The sequence below is a fragment of the Thermobia domestica genome, chromosome 13 (genome assembly GCF_964235325.1).
Source record: "Thermobia domestica chromosome 13, izTheDome1.hap1.1, whole genome shotgun sequence".
Lineage (NCBI taxonomy): Eukaryota > Metazoa > Arthropoda > Insecta > Zygentoma > Lepismatidae > Thermobia > Thermobia domestica.
The window spans coordinates 193,894,514-193,911,584 of NC_137466.1; the positions used below are offsets into that span (position 1 = coordinate 193,894,514).

General features: G+C 36.0%; 1 protein-coding gene across 6 annotated transcripts in view; it reads right to left on the reverse strand.

The window, feature by feature from the left end:
* The window catches only part of LOC145668910 (uncharacterized), a 399,698-nt gene that overhangs the window by 276,690 nt on the left and 105,937 nt on the right, over positions 1-17,071 (reverse strand). For all 6 annotated transcript variants that reach the window (XM_081737188.1, XM_081737189.1, XM_081737187.1 and 3 more), the window contains exon 2: positions 5,280-5,358. In XM_081737188.1, coding sequence (XP_081593314.1) covers positions 5,280-5,358 — 79 coding nt within the window. The remainder of the gene's footprint in view (positions 1-5,279; positions 5,359-17,071) is intronic.

Sequence of the window (17,071 nt, forward strand, 5' to 3'; positions counted from 1 at the left end):
AGGAATGAAGTTTACTAAACTACCACACGTTCAATGGCTTTCACAGGACACTTTATTTTCAAAGTACCCGGATATCTCGAAATATCTTTTTCAGGACGCTCAAATGTCCCCTTTCTTCTTTCTTTCTTCAACAATGCTTTGGTTTCTAATTCGCTGTACACTATGACCGCTAGTGGAAAGTACATTCATGACACGTGTTCGTCATATCTTTCAGCTTTTAAAACATTTGACTGTTATCTAAAGACGATCAACTGAATTGAACGAATGTCCAGAAATACTGTGGTTTTGTCCAAAGCGTTGTTCCAAGTTTTTCTGTGAATGAAGATGAGCTGTATGTCAAATTGCCATGCGTACAAAACCACTGCAAGAGTACGAAGGGACACAGTATTGAAATAAAAACACGAAATGCCAATGAACAGTGGTGTGAAATGTTTGTCAATTTCAAAAGTAAAACACATTAACATTAAGGCTTTCCACTAGCTAAGCCCATTCCCATTTTTTAAAAATTTTATTTGATAACTTAAAAACAATAAAAATAAAAAAATGTAAAAAACAACAAAAAACAGTATCTTCAAAATGCTATTAAATAAGTCCACAGCAGATCCTAAACTTTTTCTTACAGACTAGATATTTGGGTCTCCACTTTAAAAATGTAATGATTCTTGGGCGACCAAATTTATACATTATACGAGAAATCTTGAAACGAATTTATACAGATTATAGTGTTTTGTAAATACTACATGGCTCACTTTTAAAATTTTGATGTTCTTCATTGTCTTTTGAGTTATTCAATAAAATTGATAAAAATGAGGTTGAGCTTACGAAAAAAATTATAAAATATTGTTCTTTTGGTAGAATATCGCCTGGGAATTCCGAGAACATACTGTTCTAAGTAAATTTTCTATGGTCAAATGAAAAGAGTGAGATGAAAGTTGAAGCTCCCAGATCTTCGATTATTACAGGTGAAAACTCACTTCCATGATTTTTTTAAAGAATTTTTAATGAAAATTTTTTGTTCTTAAAGGAAACTAAACTTCTCGAGCCAATTTACTAATGCAGAAAGTATATCAACAAAGAGGCATCTAACCTCTCCAAAATACAAAAATAAATAAATAAATAAATAAATAAATAAATAAATAAATAAATAAATAAATAAATAAATAAATAAATAAATAAATAAACAAATAAATAAATAAAATAAATAAATAAATAAATAAATAATAAATAAAAAATAAACAGTAATTTAAATTTATTATTTGTCAACATTTTTAATAAATAAATTTGATTGTTAAGAGTGCTTGGATTTTATTAATCTGTTCCAGTTTTCTCGAAAAATATTTCCTTATTTATTATTGTAAATGTTCCCGTGTTTCATAATATTATGTATACCCTAGTGTAAAAGCCAAAGTGAAAAATAGTAATACCAAATGTCGTGACATAGTGTGTACTTTATTGACGTTTCTCAATTAAAATACCATGGTTAGGTTACTTGTACACATTACCAATAGATTGATGGTCAGTAGAGGTAGGGTGGGATTAAGACCCTTAGAGATAGTAAGCATTTAAACATTTTAACGTCCCCATGTCTATATATGAGGGGGTTAGCGCAACAGTGGTCTAACCCACAATTTTATTAATGGAGAAAAATCAAGTTAAACTTAAATACACCTTTTTTGGTACATGTAAGTACAATGTATGACATATTCAACCACTTGTGCTTGCTTTTGGTATATTGTACAAAAAACCACGTGTTTATCTTGATTTTTCTCCATTTTTAAAAATGTGCGTTAGACCACTGTTGCGCTAAACCCCGCATATAGAGTTGCGCTAAACCCCGCACATAGAGTTCCAAATATAAACAACAATAAACTATTGCTCTTGTTACCTGTGTTTGTATTGTTTTCATTCATTTAATGTGGGGGCTTCTTTTGTTGATTCTGGTTCAGCTGCACTGTATGGTCTATGGACCATGGTAAACTCGGCTATGGAAAATTTCTGTAGTGTCCTCCTTCACTTGACGCCCTAAGCACGTGTTAGGCGTAATTTTGCTTAATGGTAAATCCCTCCATTAGTATTAGTTTAAGCAAATGAAGCGCCACAAGGCAGAAAACCTGTTCGTATTGCTGGCATCATAACTGTTAAAATTCTTTTTAAAAAACTGAAAGAGGAACAGTTCTATAAGCGGAGTTTAATTTTGATTTCAAATGCCATTATCCAGTAGACACACATAAAAATGCACCAAATTACCGAACTCTGGAGACTAAGAGCTAATTTATTATAATGGTCACTATATATATATTAATACACAATAACACACTGAGCAAGGCTATGTAATAATATGTAAAAAAAAAAAACACTATCACGTAACAGTTTCAACACAATAACTGTGTCTTCATCAGACTTCCACATCAGAAGGAGTGGAAGTCTGATGAAAACACTGTTATTGTGTTGAAACTGTTAGGTGATAGTGTTTTTTTTTTTTTTACATATTATTACATAGCCTTGCTCAGTGTGTTATTGTGTATTAGTACAAAATGGAAACAAGGCCTGATAGAATATATATATATATATATATATATATATATATATATATATATATATATATATATATATATATATATATATATATATATATATGTATGTATGTATGTATGTATGTATGTATGTAGAATTTCTGTACGACGCCGTACAAAATGGCATTACCCCCTCTCCTCTCCATACATACGCCTATGCTTATTATAGCTTAGTTCGCATAAGGTGGTAAAATTATTTATATACACCTCTGTTTGCATATGACTGTACGTTCAGCACTGCCTTATCGTAAGTTTAGTATAATTATTATTCGCTACGTAGATGTGTTTATAAATTATCAAAATAATAACTAATAATATTTTATATCTTCTTACAATTGAAAAAAATCTAAATATAATCAACTAAATTATTTTCAATTCTATTAAATGGTTCTCGCTGAAGCACAAATAATATGCAAAATTATGGAGTTTATTATGAGGAAAAATAAAGATCTGATCTGGCACTATTTGTTCTTCACGGCGCGCGATGAAAAAGAACAAAAGTGTGACTCGCATCAATCATGCTAAATTATGTTGTAAATATTACCATATCAACTGTATATATATATATATATATATATATATATATATATATATATATATATATATATATATATATATATATATATTGGAGTTTATTATTTATTATTCTTATCGCTATATAAATAAAGCATCGAATAATACACAATAACAAGTTGTATCCATTGTGGAATATTATATGGTAGTAATATACAGAGCGGTCATTCTTTGCGTCATTATCATATTTGTTAAATATATATTACTGCACTGGTGCCACGGTCTGCGTGCAAAGTTCTATAAAACTACCACATACGCGTATCAATGCAAAAGATATTTAAAATTCAAACTTGTTACAGGTTGCATTGTAGCATTGTAGTGCCATGCTACCACCATATAAATAATTATTAGCTTTAATGCCGATCATATTGTTCTCTTATCAGTCATGTTTTTAATCAATAACGTCAGAGAAATTCCACCTAATACGTTAATGTTCCATTTTACAGCTGGCTATATATGAGTAACGTGCTTCTTATCGAGCGCCATAATCGTACCTATGCCTCCCGTGAAAAGTTCTAAAGTCCAGTTTATGTACATAAAATTAGGCGTTTTCCTGTTTACGTCCATTTTTGGAAATTTGAACTCTCTCAGAGTTGTAATTAACGATAACTGCATACAAGACTTCTTTCTTCTTCTTTTTAACTTGTGGATTGTTTGTTATAAAGTTTAATCGATGCTTAACACAGCAACACTTAGTCGAAGCAAAAGAGCCAATTTGAGAATCAGGACCAGAGGTCCACATTCAAATTTCTGTTTTAAACTGTCACTGATACTAACAGGATTAAAAAATCTGGTAAAATTACCGGCATTCGCTCATAATCCTCAAAACAGATGAAGAGTAATTATACTTTAAATCCTGAAACATACACCGTGTAACAAAAGTCCGGGAACTGTTTTAAAAATTATTGCAGCAAAACGAACAGCATTACGAAGTAACACAGTACATCATTTCAGAGAATAAAGTTGTAAGGTTTTTCTCATTGCAGGTCTTACGTGTAGTTCCATATAACGTCGCTAGGCGGAGTCATAATCAAAATGGCGCTTTTTGGACCTGAGAAGGCTTTCTGTGTGGTAGAATCTGACAAAACAAAGAGTGCAAAACAACGAAAACTTAGAATGAAGTACGGGAAAGGTAGCGTCAACCAGGAAAGCAATCTACAAGTGACATGTAAAGTTTGTTCAAACTGGGTGTTTGTGTATCAAGAAGAGAAGTGGTCGGCCACGTGTGAGTGCAAATGACATTGTACGTGTAAGAGAAGCTTTCTCAACGAGTCCGAGAAAATTTATACGCAGAGCGTCAAATGGAAATGTCAACAATAACTTGTGATGTGTTTCGCGCGTAAAATAAATAAATAAAATAAATTAAACATGAAACCGTACAACAGACTACAGTTAGTGCAAAAGTTATATCCTAAAGACAAAGACAAGTTTTATTGTGCATTGCCGGTCAAAGATGATTCTTTTGTGAATTTGGTATTTTTTTTTTTCAAACTAGGCAACATTTCATATAAATGGGAATGAATTTGGGGAACAAAAAACTTGAGCCCCCACTGGAAATCGAACATGGGTCACCCGCATAGAATTGCTGAAGGAGCGTAAGTATCTCTGTGATCTACGAAACAAGCAAGACACATTCAAATTGAGTAAAAATATGTATATCGATTTAATAAGAGATACATCTTTAGACATTTTTGAAAATAAATTACTATTTGCTAGAGAGGGGGGAAATTGGAACGTGATTAAAATCCGGAAATACATCTTCAGAAAAAAATTGCAATCTGCAGATCATGAGCAAATGGATAATTACGCATGAAATTTTAGACCTCAAACAATAAAATTCTTTTAACAATCATGTAAATGTTGATTTTGTCTTCCGAAGGAGCCTTCACTGCTGGTTTCGTAATACATAAAATTTTAAAAATTGACAAAAAGTCTTACCCTCCAATAAATTACCACTATAACAAAAGCAGAAAATCTAAAACTTATGGTGTTCTTTGATGAAGAAAAATTTCCACATCCAAAATGGAAACTGTTTTTAGGATTTAGCAGCACTGGCCTACAATGTGTCACGGATCAATGTGTCTGTGTTTATGTACGCAGATGTGAACTAAGTAAAAATAAACAAGCACTTACCGTGTAAAGGCGTACTAGTTCCACAACTGTCGGGAATGAACTCTTCCTTAATTTTTAAAGGAATGCCGTCATCCAGATCCTGTAATAAATAAGATAAAATAAATAACACATACCTTATTATCTCATTCCAGAAACGAAACTAACTACAATTACACTACCTTGTCAGAAATAAATAGACACTAACAGAGCTCCAAAATTTTATGGAAAGACCTAACGAATGCAAACGGCCGATGAGTATGGCGTAGGAGGTTTGAGAGCATCCAGTACAGCTCACAGATGACGAGAACCCTAAAACAGGGGCAGCGGGGAAAAGTCAACGACACGGTCAAGTCCATTTTCGGTTTTTGAGGTGTGGTCTATACTTAGATGTCGTCTGCCACTCCAGGTAAAGTTATATGTGTGCTATTCCATAGTGTCATTTGAAACCCCCGTGCTTAAAGTGGGCGAGCCCATACCTACGTCACACTACTTCTGCTAGGGTTCTTCTCGTCATCTGTGAGCTGTACAAGAGGCACAATGGCATCAGTGTAACCACCCCGCAAAAATATTTCGTACTAACTTGTGCAAAAAAAAAAAAAAAGTACTAGATCTGGGGAAAAAGTACTATTTTTTTCTGCTCCCGTTTCCCCCTATTTATGACATTTTACGATATTAATATCTAATTATTAGAAAGGTTCCGGCAAATTTCCCTCTCCTGTGGGTGGAGAAGTAACCCCCGCATTCTTGAAAGAACACAAGTTTTTAATTTTTTACAGTCAAAATTCGATACAAACCGTACAAACAACTTATACCCTCCCAATTTTGATTTTACACCTCCAAATCCTGGTGGAATTCCTGCTTAATTGTCGTATTAGAACTCACTGTAAAACCACTAAAGTAACACAAGTATGACAAGTATAGAGGAGGTTGTGAGGAAACAAGAAATATCATACAAAGGGCTTATTGAGAAAATCAAGTTTTAATTCTTTAATAGCCTAATGTTTAAACGGGTTTTTACTGTGGTCATTTATTAGTTTTAACTCTTCATTCTTTGGCACTTCGTACTTTCTATTTTCCGCAATAGAATGAACTATAACTTACAGCAATGGATCTGTTTTCCCTACACTCTTACTGAAATTTTCGTACATTGCCAAATTTTCATGAGATTCCTTTTTCTCTCCCCAAACGTAATTATGAGAAAAGAAGAGCAGGGAAAAAAAGTACTAGATTTGTTGTTGGTGAACGTACTATATAGTCCAGAAGGTATAACGTCGCTGGCTTCCCGCGCTTGGACCTGCTCGTCACTGAGGGTGTGGTAAGAGGGTAGCCAATCACCACCAACCGTCTACTGCGCTCAGCGAGCCACGAGTAACTAACATGGCCACTCCCCATAAACGTCACTACTCGTACAACTTTTCGCGGGAAGCCAACGACGTTATACCTTTTGTACTATAGAACACTAAAATATTATAAAAGGTACCAGATCTAGTGTAAAAGTACTAGCGGTGGTCACACTGAATGGCATGCGGACGTAGTTATTAGAAGCTGGTGGACTTTACCCAAAGTCGCATGATTCGTCACTGGGAATATGGTAGAAGTCTGTACATTATCAACTCTATATTACAACTGCTAACAGAATTATAGGTACACGCAGAAATTTGTGTAGAGCCAAGACTGAGTCGCCTAAGTTGTGAGATCAACAAGAATAGCCTAGTCCAGCAGTATTTACATATTGCGGGGATATACTAGGCCCTATCCAGGGGGTCTAGGGGGCCGGTCCCCCTAAATTTTGGCAGCTCCCCTAAAAGTTCCACGATAGACTGGCAAATGAACTATAATATGGTGATGAGCTATAATATGGTTGCATCGCCCCCCCCCTTAACTTCAGCCGGGCCCCCCTACATTTTGGGGCTGGCTACAGGCCTGGGATATGCTGAAGCGTCGTTAATAACAAATTTTATAGAACCACAGATGATAAGGAGAAACAACTGGACTACCACATGTGCAACAAGGCACACTACCTTTGGAACGATTTTTCATTCTCCGATGAAAGCCGATTTTGCTCATTTTTAGACAAGGATCGACAGCGAGTGTGGAAGTGATCGGCAGACCATGAATCACCAAAACTCCGCCACCCTACGGTAATATACAGTGGTAAGAAGTATCATGGCGTGGGGTGAAATTTGACAAGTTATATTTTGCGATAGGCTCATCAATGCTGTGAAAAACATCGAGGTGTCACGAGACTAACTGCTATATCCTTCTTTGAAAAAGGCAAATTGTCGTCGGCAGGCAATTCATGGTCGGCGGAGCGGTATGTAACTCACTGCAAGAGGCAAAATAGGTTTCAAACTCTATCGTGGCCCAGGAATAAATATTACAGCAATTGCTTGACATATCTACAACTAAAATGCTGACATATCCTACAGTCGAGAAGACCAGCAAATAAGCAACAGTTACCTGAGACATTATGTGACGAATATTACCATCTGATGCAGGATGTAATCGATAACTCACTGGATACTATGCCAGCTAAAGCTTTATGTGCTGACAGACACTGAATAAGGAATGATTTCGAATTGGTACATAGGAACAGATAAATACTTATTTTTTCGGGTGTCTCATTACTTACGTCCGAGGCTTTTGTGAATGTGTATGCCTGTTGTTCTGAATAGTTGCGGAACATGGTCGCTTACTCTGAGGGAAGAACATAGACTGAAAGTATTTGAGAACAGGATCCTGAGAAGAATATTCAGACCCAAGAGGAACGGGAATGGCGGAAACTTCATAACGAGGAACTACATAATTTATACGGTTTACCCAACATTGTTAGGGTCGTCAAGTCTAGGAGGCTTAGGTAGGCAGGTCATGTAGCTAGAATGGAAGAAAGTAGAAACGCTTTCAAAGTCTTGACTGGAAGACCCATCGGAAAACGACCATTAGGAAGACCTAGGCGCAGATGGGAGGACAATATTAAGATGGATCTCGCAGAGATAGGAATACAAAGTAGAAACTGGATCCAATTAGCTAAGGATAGAAGTCAGTGAAGAGCTTTTGTGAACGCGGCATTGAACCTCCGGGTTCCATAGGCCATAGAGTTAGTTAGTTAGTTAATTACTTACGCCAGGGTACTGTAGTACAGTAGTAAGGGTAGTAGTAAGACACAAATTTTCAAAAATTGTACGATATTCTGTCAAGATTCATGAAGGCATGCATCAGAACTCCTTGCAGGGTTTTCAGACTGAATAAAAACAAACAGAGCGACCACAGCAGAATACGGATATAATTACTTGAAGACACTTCCTGAACTTTTCTAAAACAAAGACGCAGTGGATGTAATTGCATCTTTTCACAGCTGTGAGCGTGTACAAACGAATAGAAAACGTTCTGCTTGCTCGATTTTGCTAAAAAATTAGTTCGCAATAACGGTAGAATGAAGTTTCGTACAAAATATAACAAAGATGAATCTACAGAGAAATTCCTAATCGATACAGGAAATCCTCGCGAACTGGATTATTGTATTGCCATATTAACTGACCTAGTTCCTTGCAGAGTTAGATTACAGATTTATTTCTATCGTGTTTGAAAGGAAGAATATATATGCATACTGTAATGATCTGCAAGAACGTGAAATATTTTTGTATCAATTATACACTCCTTACTGTTGGGTCTTTCTTATATTTCTTAAACTACGTCGAGAAACTCCGAAGGAAGTTATGATACACCTACGTACATGTGAATCCTGACTATTTCTACCACGGGCGGATCCAGGACCGACTTCTGGGGGGGGGGGACTTGTCATACTGCTACTTTTAAGGGCTAGAAACTTTGGGATGAGTTTTATTTATATACTATACACGAGCTTTTCCCATGCACAAATACAAACCGATTATACACTTGCCCGAATTCAATATGGTAGATGCAGGATGGAAGGAGGCACTTTTAGTACCTTCGTGTACCGCAATTCACAGTATTTTACGAATCGCACGATGATTTCTTGTTACTTGACGATTCGTCAATTGGGACAAGTTTTTATAATTTCAAATTTTTGAAAATTTCATCCAAAGAGGGAGGGAATTATTTTAAATCACTGGAAGCTTCTTTTAAAGCATTGCGTGCTTCTTTTAATTCATTGCATGTTTCCTCAAAATCATTGGAAGTCTCTATTAAACTACTGTATGCTTCTTTTAAATTACTGCGCTTATTTTAAATCAGTGCATGCTTCTCTTAAAATTGCACATAAACACAGGAAAAGTTTGTTATATCTAATGGGACTTCACAGAATACGAATATCTCACTCTCTTCTACGGATTCAAACTGAGGGCTCGCAAAATAGTGATCCTGTTAATGTGCCGGAGCAATTTCTATTTGTTAATAATAGGGATGGCCAGAACCGGTTCCTCGTGAAACCGGTTTTCAGCTCTGAACGGATCCGGTTCCGGAACCGGGTTTTCGGATCCAAGTCTGGAACCGGTTCTAAAAACCGGATATCCAAGAACCGGTTCTGCCGTAACCGGAACTTCGTGCCCATCCCTAGTTAATAAGTCTTATATGATAGGATGGAGAACAGTTCCTGTCATTCTATTCCTGATGCTTCGTCTCTATAAAGATCTAATGAAATGTGTACTACATTGTATTTTTTCCTTTCCTTTTTTAAAAAAAAAAAATAAACTAATTTTTAATACTTTATGTTTATACAGAGATAGAATAAGATACAGATATTATTTAAAAAAAAAATAACTACTGCACGCTTCTACGACCAATAAACAATGAAATTTCCACTAAGAAAAATAATAAACAGGATACGGCAGTCTTCGATGATAAATTCTTGTTAAACATATTTTATTATCAATATAAATTTAATATAAAAGACAACAAGAGCTTTAGAAGCAGTGTAATATTTCTACAGCCAATAATAAACTGTGAATAAATAAAAAAAAAATACTTTAAAAAATCAAATATGACAAAGTATAAAGATGGCAATGAATTCTAGAGTTTGTTTTCATTTAGTAAGTTAGAATATCAGAAGATAACACTTTAAAAAAAGCTTCAACGATAAAAAAAATTCGGTATTTTCTTTGATTTAAACATAGGCCAATAGTTCAGTTTTTTTGTATATTAGAAATTGTTAAAAATAAATGGCAATTACAATGCTGGAAAAAGTTGTAGTTTTCAATTTCTGTAGGTTTCGATTCCGACAATTTTGGAATTTATAATACTTGATGTATGTTAACTTTTTTTTCTTACTTTTTGTACGCATTTAGGGAACCAATGAATATTTCTGAACTACGTTTTAAAATGTTTTACCTCTGAAATGCTACTTTGAAAGCAAGCATGCGAACCCAAAGACAAAATGTAAAGATGTTAACACAATCAATTGTCTGGTAATGTAGGGCATGATTTAAGGCGGAGTGATTCAATAAATTCCGTCCCTGTTAAGAGTTGCTAAATTTCACTCATGTTTTAGAGCATATATGATAAATGGTTAGCAAACACGTCTTCCGCATGGGATACCAGGTTTCGTTTCCCGGTAGGAGCAAGTGAGATTCAGATTCTATGTTAAGCAATAGGTCTACTTTTTGGTGCTGAAAATGAATGGCCGAATGAAATCTCATTTGCTTCAGAAACAACAGAAATCGAACGCATACTTGAATTTTAATGCTTCATGAAGATGGTATCGTGTCCTTATTTTACAATTTAATAAACGTCATAGACATACCAGAAATGAAAGTAATTAACTTTTCATTATGACTAAGTCTTTCTATATTCGTTACAAATTACACTGTTAATAATTATATATGTTCAAGCGCAGGTAACCAAATTATTTCTACAGTATGGATTGAGAAATTCAAATTGAAGAAGTAGTTTGAACATTACTGGTAATATCAATTGTTTTACACTTCTCGATTAACTTGGATTCTTTGTGCTAGTAAAATATGTAACATTAAGTTAAATAATTCTCTATCTTCGACATATACTGGGTATGTGATTATGTAGTGACAAATTCGTTGTTTTTCCTATAATATTTGTATCTTACATCATAATGTAAAGAATCCTTACAAAGTGAAAAATTACTGGAGACCCCAAAGTTGGGGGAGTTGAAAGTCAGTTTCGCTACCACTGCCCATATGACTTTCCTCTTGCAGAACTCTAAATGCGCCACTGGTTGCCACTATCATTATTTTCTGACCTTAGCCGCTTTGGCCACTGGGATGTTACTAAAACACATGGTATATGTTAAGAGTAGATCTTGATGCTGTTCCTATTTTCCCGTTCCTTCATTCATTGACATAGTTCTCTAATATTGCCCCAGCGTTATTTTTACACCGCTCAACACTGACTCTGTATTAAACCGGTAAAACTTGGCTTGTGTTAACCGCAACACCGACTCCATGGTGTTGAAACAACATACTGAAGTAGCAGTCACGTTGAGACCACTAGTCTGTGTTAAAACTTGAGTCGTATTAACACTATCATCCTTTGTGTGTATTTTCAATCAGTTACACCTACTAAGCGTACGGTATTAATTTTCAGTTTTACAAAACAATTCGCTTCTCTCGATTTTCTGGAAAGATACACATGAGAATTTCGGCTCACTTATATGAGACCCAGGACCGTAACTTTTGCGGGGAGCAGGAGTCGCGGGGGCTCAGTGGTAGAGCGTTCACCTCAGGTGCTTGAGGTCCCGGGTTCGATCTCAGCCCCCACCAAGTGAACTTTGTGGTGGACAAACACCGTGTGCGTGGGTTTCCTCGAGGTTCTTTCGTTTCCTCCCACTTTCTTCATTCCACCATTTCATTTATTACTCATCATTACCGTCTCCTTTAGCCTAGCCGGCATAAGCGTGGGACGTAAAAGTCAAATATTTCATTTCATTTTGTGTGGGGAGCAGGAGGGGCAATTGTACGTCCATTTAACCTCCCTGCAGTTCCAAAGGGACTCACTTCAAGATAAACACTTTCTTAATTCATATACTATACGAACATGAAGCATGGAATAGCTTCATCATATCCGAAAAACAATACATATTTGTTAAATGTAGAAAAAAAAATGTGATCCGAACCTATTTCAGTAAAATGTCTTACTATTTAGGGCCTCCTGAAATAATATATACTTTCTCAAGGCTTTTAAATCTTTCAAATAATGTCTCCTCAATTTAACTTACTATACTATACTATTTCCAAAGTAACTTAAAATGATTTAAAATGCTGCTGCCGCTCTATCATCTGAACAAAATATACTCTTATTTCCTTACGATAAAGCATAATCTGGGTCTACTTCAGTAAAACACTACCACATAGAAGAAATATGGTAAAAATGTTTAAAATCTTACATTTTCTGGAATCCAAATTTCATATTTTAATAAGGGACCCAATTTCGTATTTTTCTAGGGAGCCCAAGTATTAGTACTTGTCGGCCCAGGGAAAATTTCCAAGTTACGGGGCTCATGAGATTTATCTCATCTCTGGAGTTTTTGTTTTAGTTCTATGCTTCCGTGTGTCTACAATAACACTCCCTGATTTGAACTGATTGTATATACAATGAAAACTTTTTGCACTATGCTTGTAAGTAAGGTATCAGAAGGTGTAGTAACTCAAAATATTTTTGTTTCTTCCCTACAGTTGTAACATTTACCCACTTTTCCGCTAGAGGGCAGTAAATTCAAGATGGCGCTCTCCACACAGCAACGCGGATAGTATGTGTTAGAATTCCACGGAAAGTGTTCTGCTGTTCAACGTGCGTTCAGGCACAAATTTGATGTGGAACCACCTCCGAAAAAGTTCGTCGAAGCGGAAAGGAAACTCTGGCCAACCAACAGTCCTGAGCTCGATTGTCGCCTAGATGTTTACCGTGCGACATGTGGGGCACACATTGAGCGCCTGTAATGAACATATATCACATGAAACTTTATGAGTTGTTACACGTCTACTTAAAAAAAATAACACAATATTCCCCTAGGTTTTCATTTTATAACCAAATAAAAAAGGAGTGTTTTTCTGGACACACTGTACTATAGAACTATGTGTTATTGTACTGGAATAGCTGTATACATTTCTACCATAATAGCTGTATATATATCTCTACTATAATATCTAACGATAGTTAAATTGACCGTTATTAACTCGGATTTTTTTTTTTTTTTTGGTCACTGTACGAAGAGGAACCAAAAAGAAACCGGACTTTTGTTCTAAAAAAAATACTTTATTAAATATTTCACAAAATTATTTCAGACTCCTTCAAATACTCTCCATTACATTCGATGCAGTTTTCCAGTCTTCTTTCCCACTGTTTGAAGCACGTCTGGAACTCTCCAATATTGATATCGTCCTGTTCTCTTTGAGAAGCTCTTTTTATAGCATCTACATCACATCACTGTTTGCTTCCTTATTAGATTTGTTTTCATTCTCAGGAACAGAAAGAAGTCGCACGGAGCAAGGTCTGCCGAATGCGATGGGTGGGGAACGATAGCCAATCTCTGAGAGCCCAAACAGCGGTTCACAGACAAAGCTTGTGTGAGCAGGAGAGGTACAAACTTAGCGGCAACATGTCTCGTTTGCAAATCCTCAGTCAAAATCCGCATGCACGAGCTCCAACTGTTCGTTCTGAAATTTCGTCGATGGTGAAACGACATTTCTCATTGATTTTTTGGCGGATTTTTTCAATGTTTTTGACGTTTCGAGATGATGAAGGAAGCCTAGAACGAACAAGATCTTCAACCACTCATTTCACCACGTTTAAAGCGCTCCAACTACTCGAAAACTTGTGTACGGCTCAAAACATGTTTCTTGGAAGCCTATTGAAGCATTTGGTAAGCTCCCGTTGCCGATTTTGTACGGAAGAAGCAAAATTTGAAACACACTCTTTGTTCCTGTAAATCTGCCATACCGATTTTGCAGGCAGCAGACGAGAACAGTTGACAAAAACAACACTACGATCAAACGTTAATCTCTTACGCAGACGCTGATTAGACAAATGATTTGGGAATGTTTCTACTCGACCCATCTAGCGAGAGAACTCTCTACTACGGCTAGGAATAGCTGTGCGCTTTCAAGCCGGTTTCTTTTGGGTCGCCCCTCGTATAAATACTCCAAAAAAAAAAAAGATTTTTCTTTTCGAACTGTTAAAAACAAGGCAGTAGTTGAAAAAAAATAAATAAAGCGAATTTCTGCAACTTTTTTTCTCTCTTCCTTCTGTGATTCTTTCATATTTTGCAGCATCTAAAAAACTAACGTACATAGTGTTTGCGGGGTCTTTGAATCACTTCCTTGATAAAAACTTGACCTGATAAGGAGCTTAATTCCGTCATATCACTAACGTAGAAGAAAAAAAGGTCAGGGCAAGGGCACGAGGACACATTACGCGTACATTTGAGGACAGGAAGAGATACATATTTTAACATATACATAAATTAAAAATAAAAGTGTCAGTTGGTTCTCATTTCTTTAATGAATTCCACAAACTCTTTCCCTTCCATGAAATTATAGTATTTGTCAATATTTTCTACACGTAGTTTGATGTGTTCTTATTAATAAGTAGATTTATGTCAACAAATGAGAAATGCAATGCAACTGTTAGTTTTAAACTAAAATTCAACTTTCTCCCCTGAAATTTATTGTACTATTTGAATGAAAATTATGTCCTTCCAAATATTCTCATGGGCGCAACCTGGGCCCTACAACTCGTATATGGGCGCGCTTGATTTAGTCATAGTTTTATCCTAAAGGAGAAGGATATTGAGGGATAGAAACAAAGAATCAGTTTAAAAGTACTTATTTGATGGGAAGAGATGTCAGTAAAGGAGGATCCAGGAAAGAGATGTCGGTACAGAATATACAATCATCGAAGTCCGACATTTTCGAAAATCCAGCACTCAGCTCCGGAGGTTGTCGGAAGTTTTAATGCCACCTGTATAATAATTATTATTGGCAATGAACGACATAAATTTTAGCGCCATAAAAAGTAGTTTTTTCGAAGTCTACGCATGAGACTTTATCCGCAAGCCTGTCATTTTGTTACAAAGATGGAGTGGGTCAGTGGCTCAACAGGACGTGAGCCACTGCGATCCACCACCCACCGTAACCCACTCTGACCCACCGAACCACTCTACTCAGTGCATTGTAGACAAGTTTCCTGAACACTGGTGAATTTGTCTACGTTTTATTTTCAAAACCTCCAGCTTTCTTCCTTTTTCACTTGTTTCTATTTACTTACCTGAAATAAGTATATCTAAGTGAAAAATATTTCTTGGATATTGATATTTGTAATTTAATAATAGCAATAGCAATTGCAATTCCTGAAAACAATGAAAAACTGAAATTACCATGATAAAACTTTTACTTACATGCACCCGGCAACACTGCTATTCATTTCTATGGGGCTACTTAAAGCAAAAGGTATACAAGAACAATTCTCTACAGAATTGCATAATGTAGACAGATCCTTAACACACTGTAGCGGCCGACCTGAGGCGCCTTCGGGCCGACCAAATTTTTTGCTTTTCTTACTGTTATTAAATTCATAATTACTATTTAAAAACCTTTTAATTGCTTTATTGCCATGTAATTATTGCAGGTATTAGTCAATGTTAAATTTCTCTCTTTATATTTTGTTCTTTCTGTGGAATAACTAAGCCAGACGAATACTTAAAGTTAGCTGTTTTCTCGTAAGAGGAAACTCATATCTTTTTCTCCCCTCTTTGCATCTTGAGAAACAGATCTGAATTGGTAACCTATAACCTTCGATTCGCTGCACGTGCAAGGGAATATCTAACCCTTGTGTCTTATCTGAGAGTCTGATGTTATTTTCTGAATACTCTCATTGTCCTCTGTTTAAGCCCAGATGTTCTCAAAAACATGGTAGACGTATAATTAACATTTTGGCGCCGAAGTTGACACTTCGAAAATACTAAATATGTCTATTTTGACACCGTATAAAATAAGTGTCTTGGGAACACTTGTATTTTTGGTATCATTGTGAAACGATTAAGAAACCTGTAAAATCTGGATAAAGCTTGATTTTCTTTGTAATATCAAATTAACCTTTGACTTTTAATTTGGATATTATGTACTAGATGACGCTAAAGCCTTATACTGTTTGTAATAACGCGCATGCGTGACTATTCTAGTTAACACCCTAAATAGTCGTTTAGATTATCAATACCCAATCTAAACGTAAAGACTAATTTCATTGCACACGAGTATCCGCCCTTTTGGAAAGATACCACCCTACTATACTCCCACGTACGTAACGTGTGAATAAACTCCCTGAATACAAAATAGCTGTACAAGCTGTTCTCAGGGGAAATCATTGTGTGTCTACGAGGCACGAGCTTCGTGCTCGTCGCCGGGGGCTCCGGCCCACTCTTCGGGCTCAGGCTTCTGTCCTTCGCCCGCCGGACTTGCGTTTCTTCTCTGACTTTGTTAGAGTCAAAGAGAGAAGAACTTAGTGCATTCTCAGAGTGTGTTATTACGCTGTGTTAGTGGAGAACTCCGTCATCTCCGTTCTCCTACCAAGGACCATCTCTGTTTTCATTTCGTGTGTGCAATACAGCAAGAACTTTGTTACTGTGCTGAACGTTGTTTCTAGTAAGTTTACTAGTGCATTCTCAGAGTGTGTTATTACACTGTGTTAGTGGAGAACTCCGTCATCTCCGTTCTCCTACCAAGGACCATCTCTGTTTTCATTTCGTGTGTGCAATACAGCAAGAACTTTGTTACTGTGCTGAACGTTGTTTCTAGTAAGTTTACTACTACTACATGCAGGCAGTCGTAATTCAATCTCTTCATTGAACTGCCCTTGTTTCTCTTTTATCA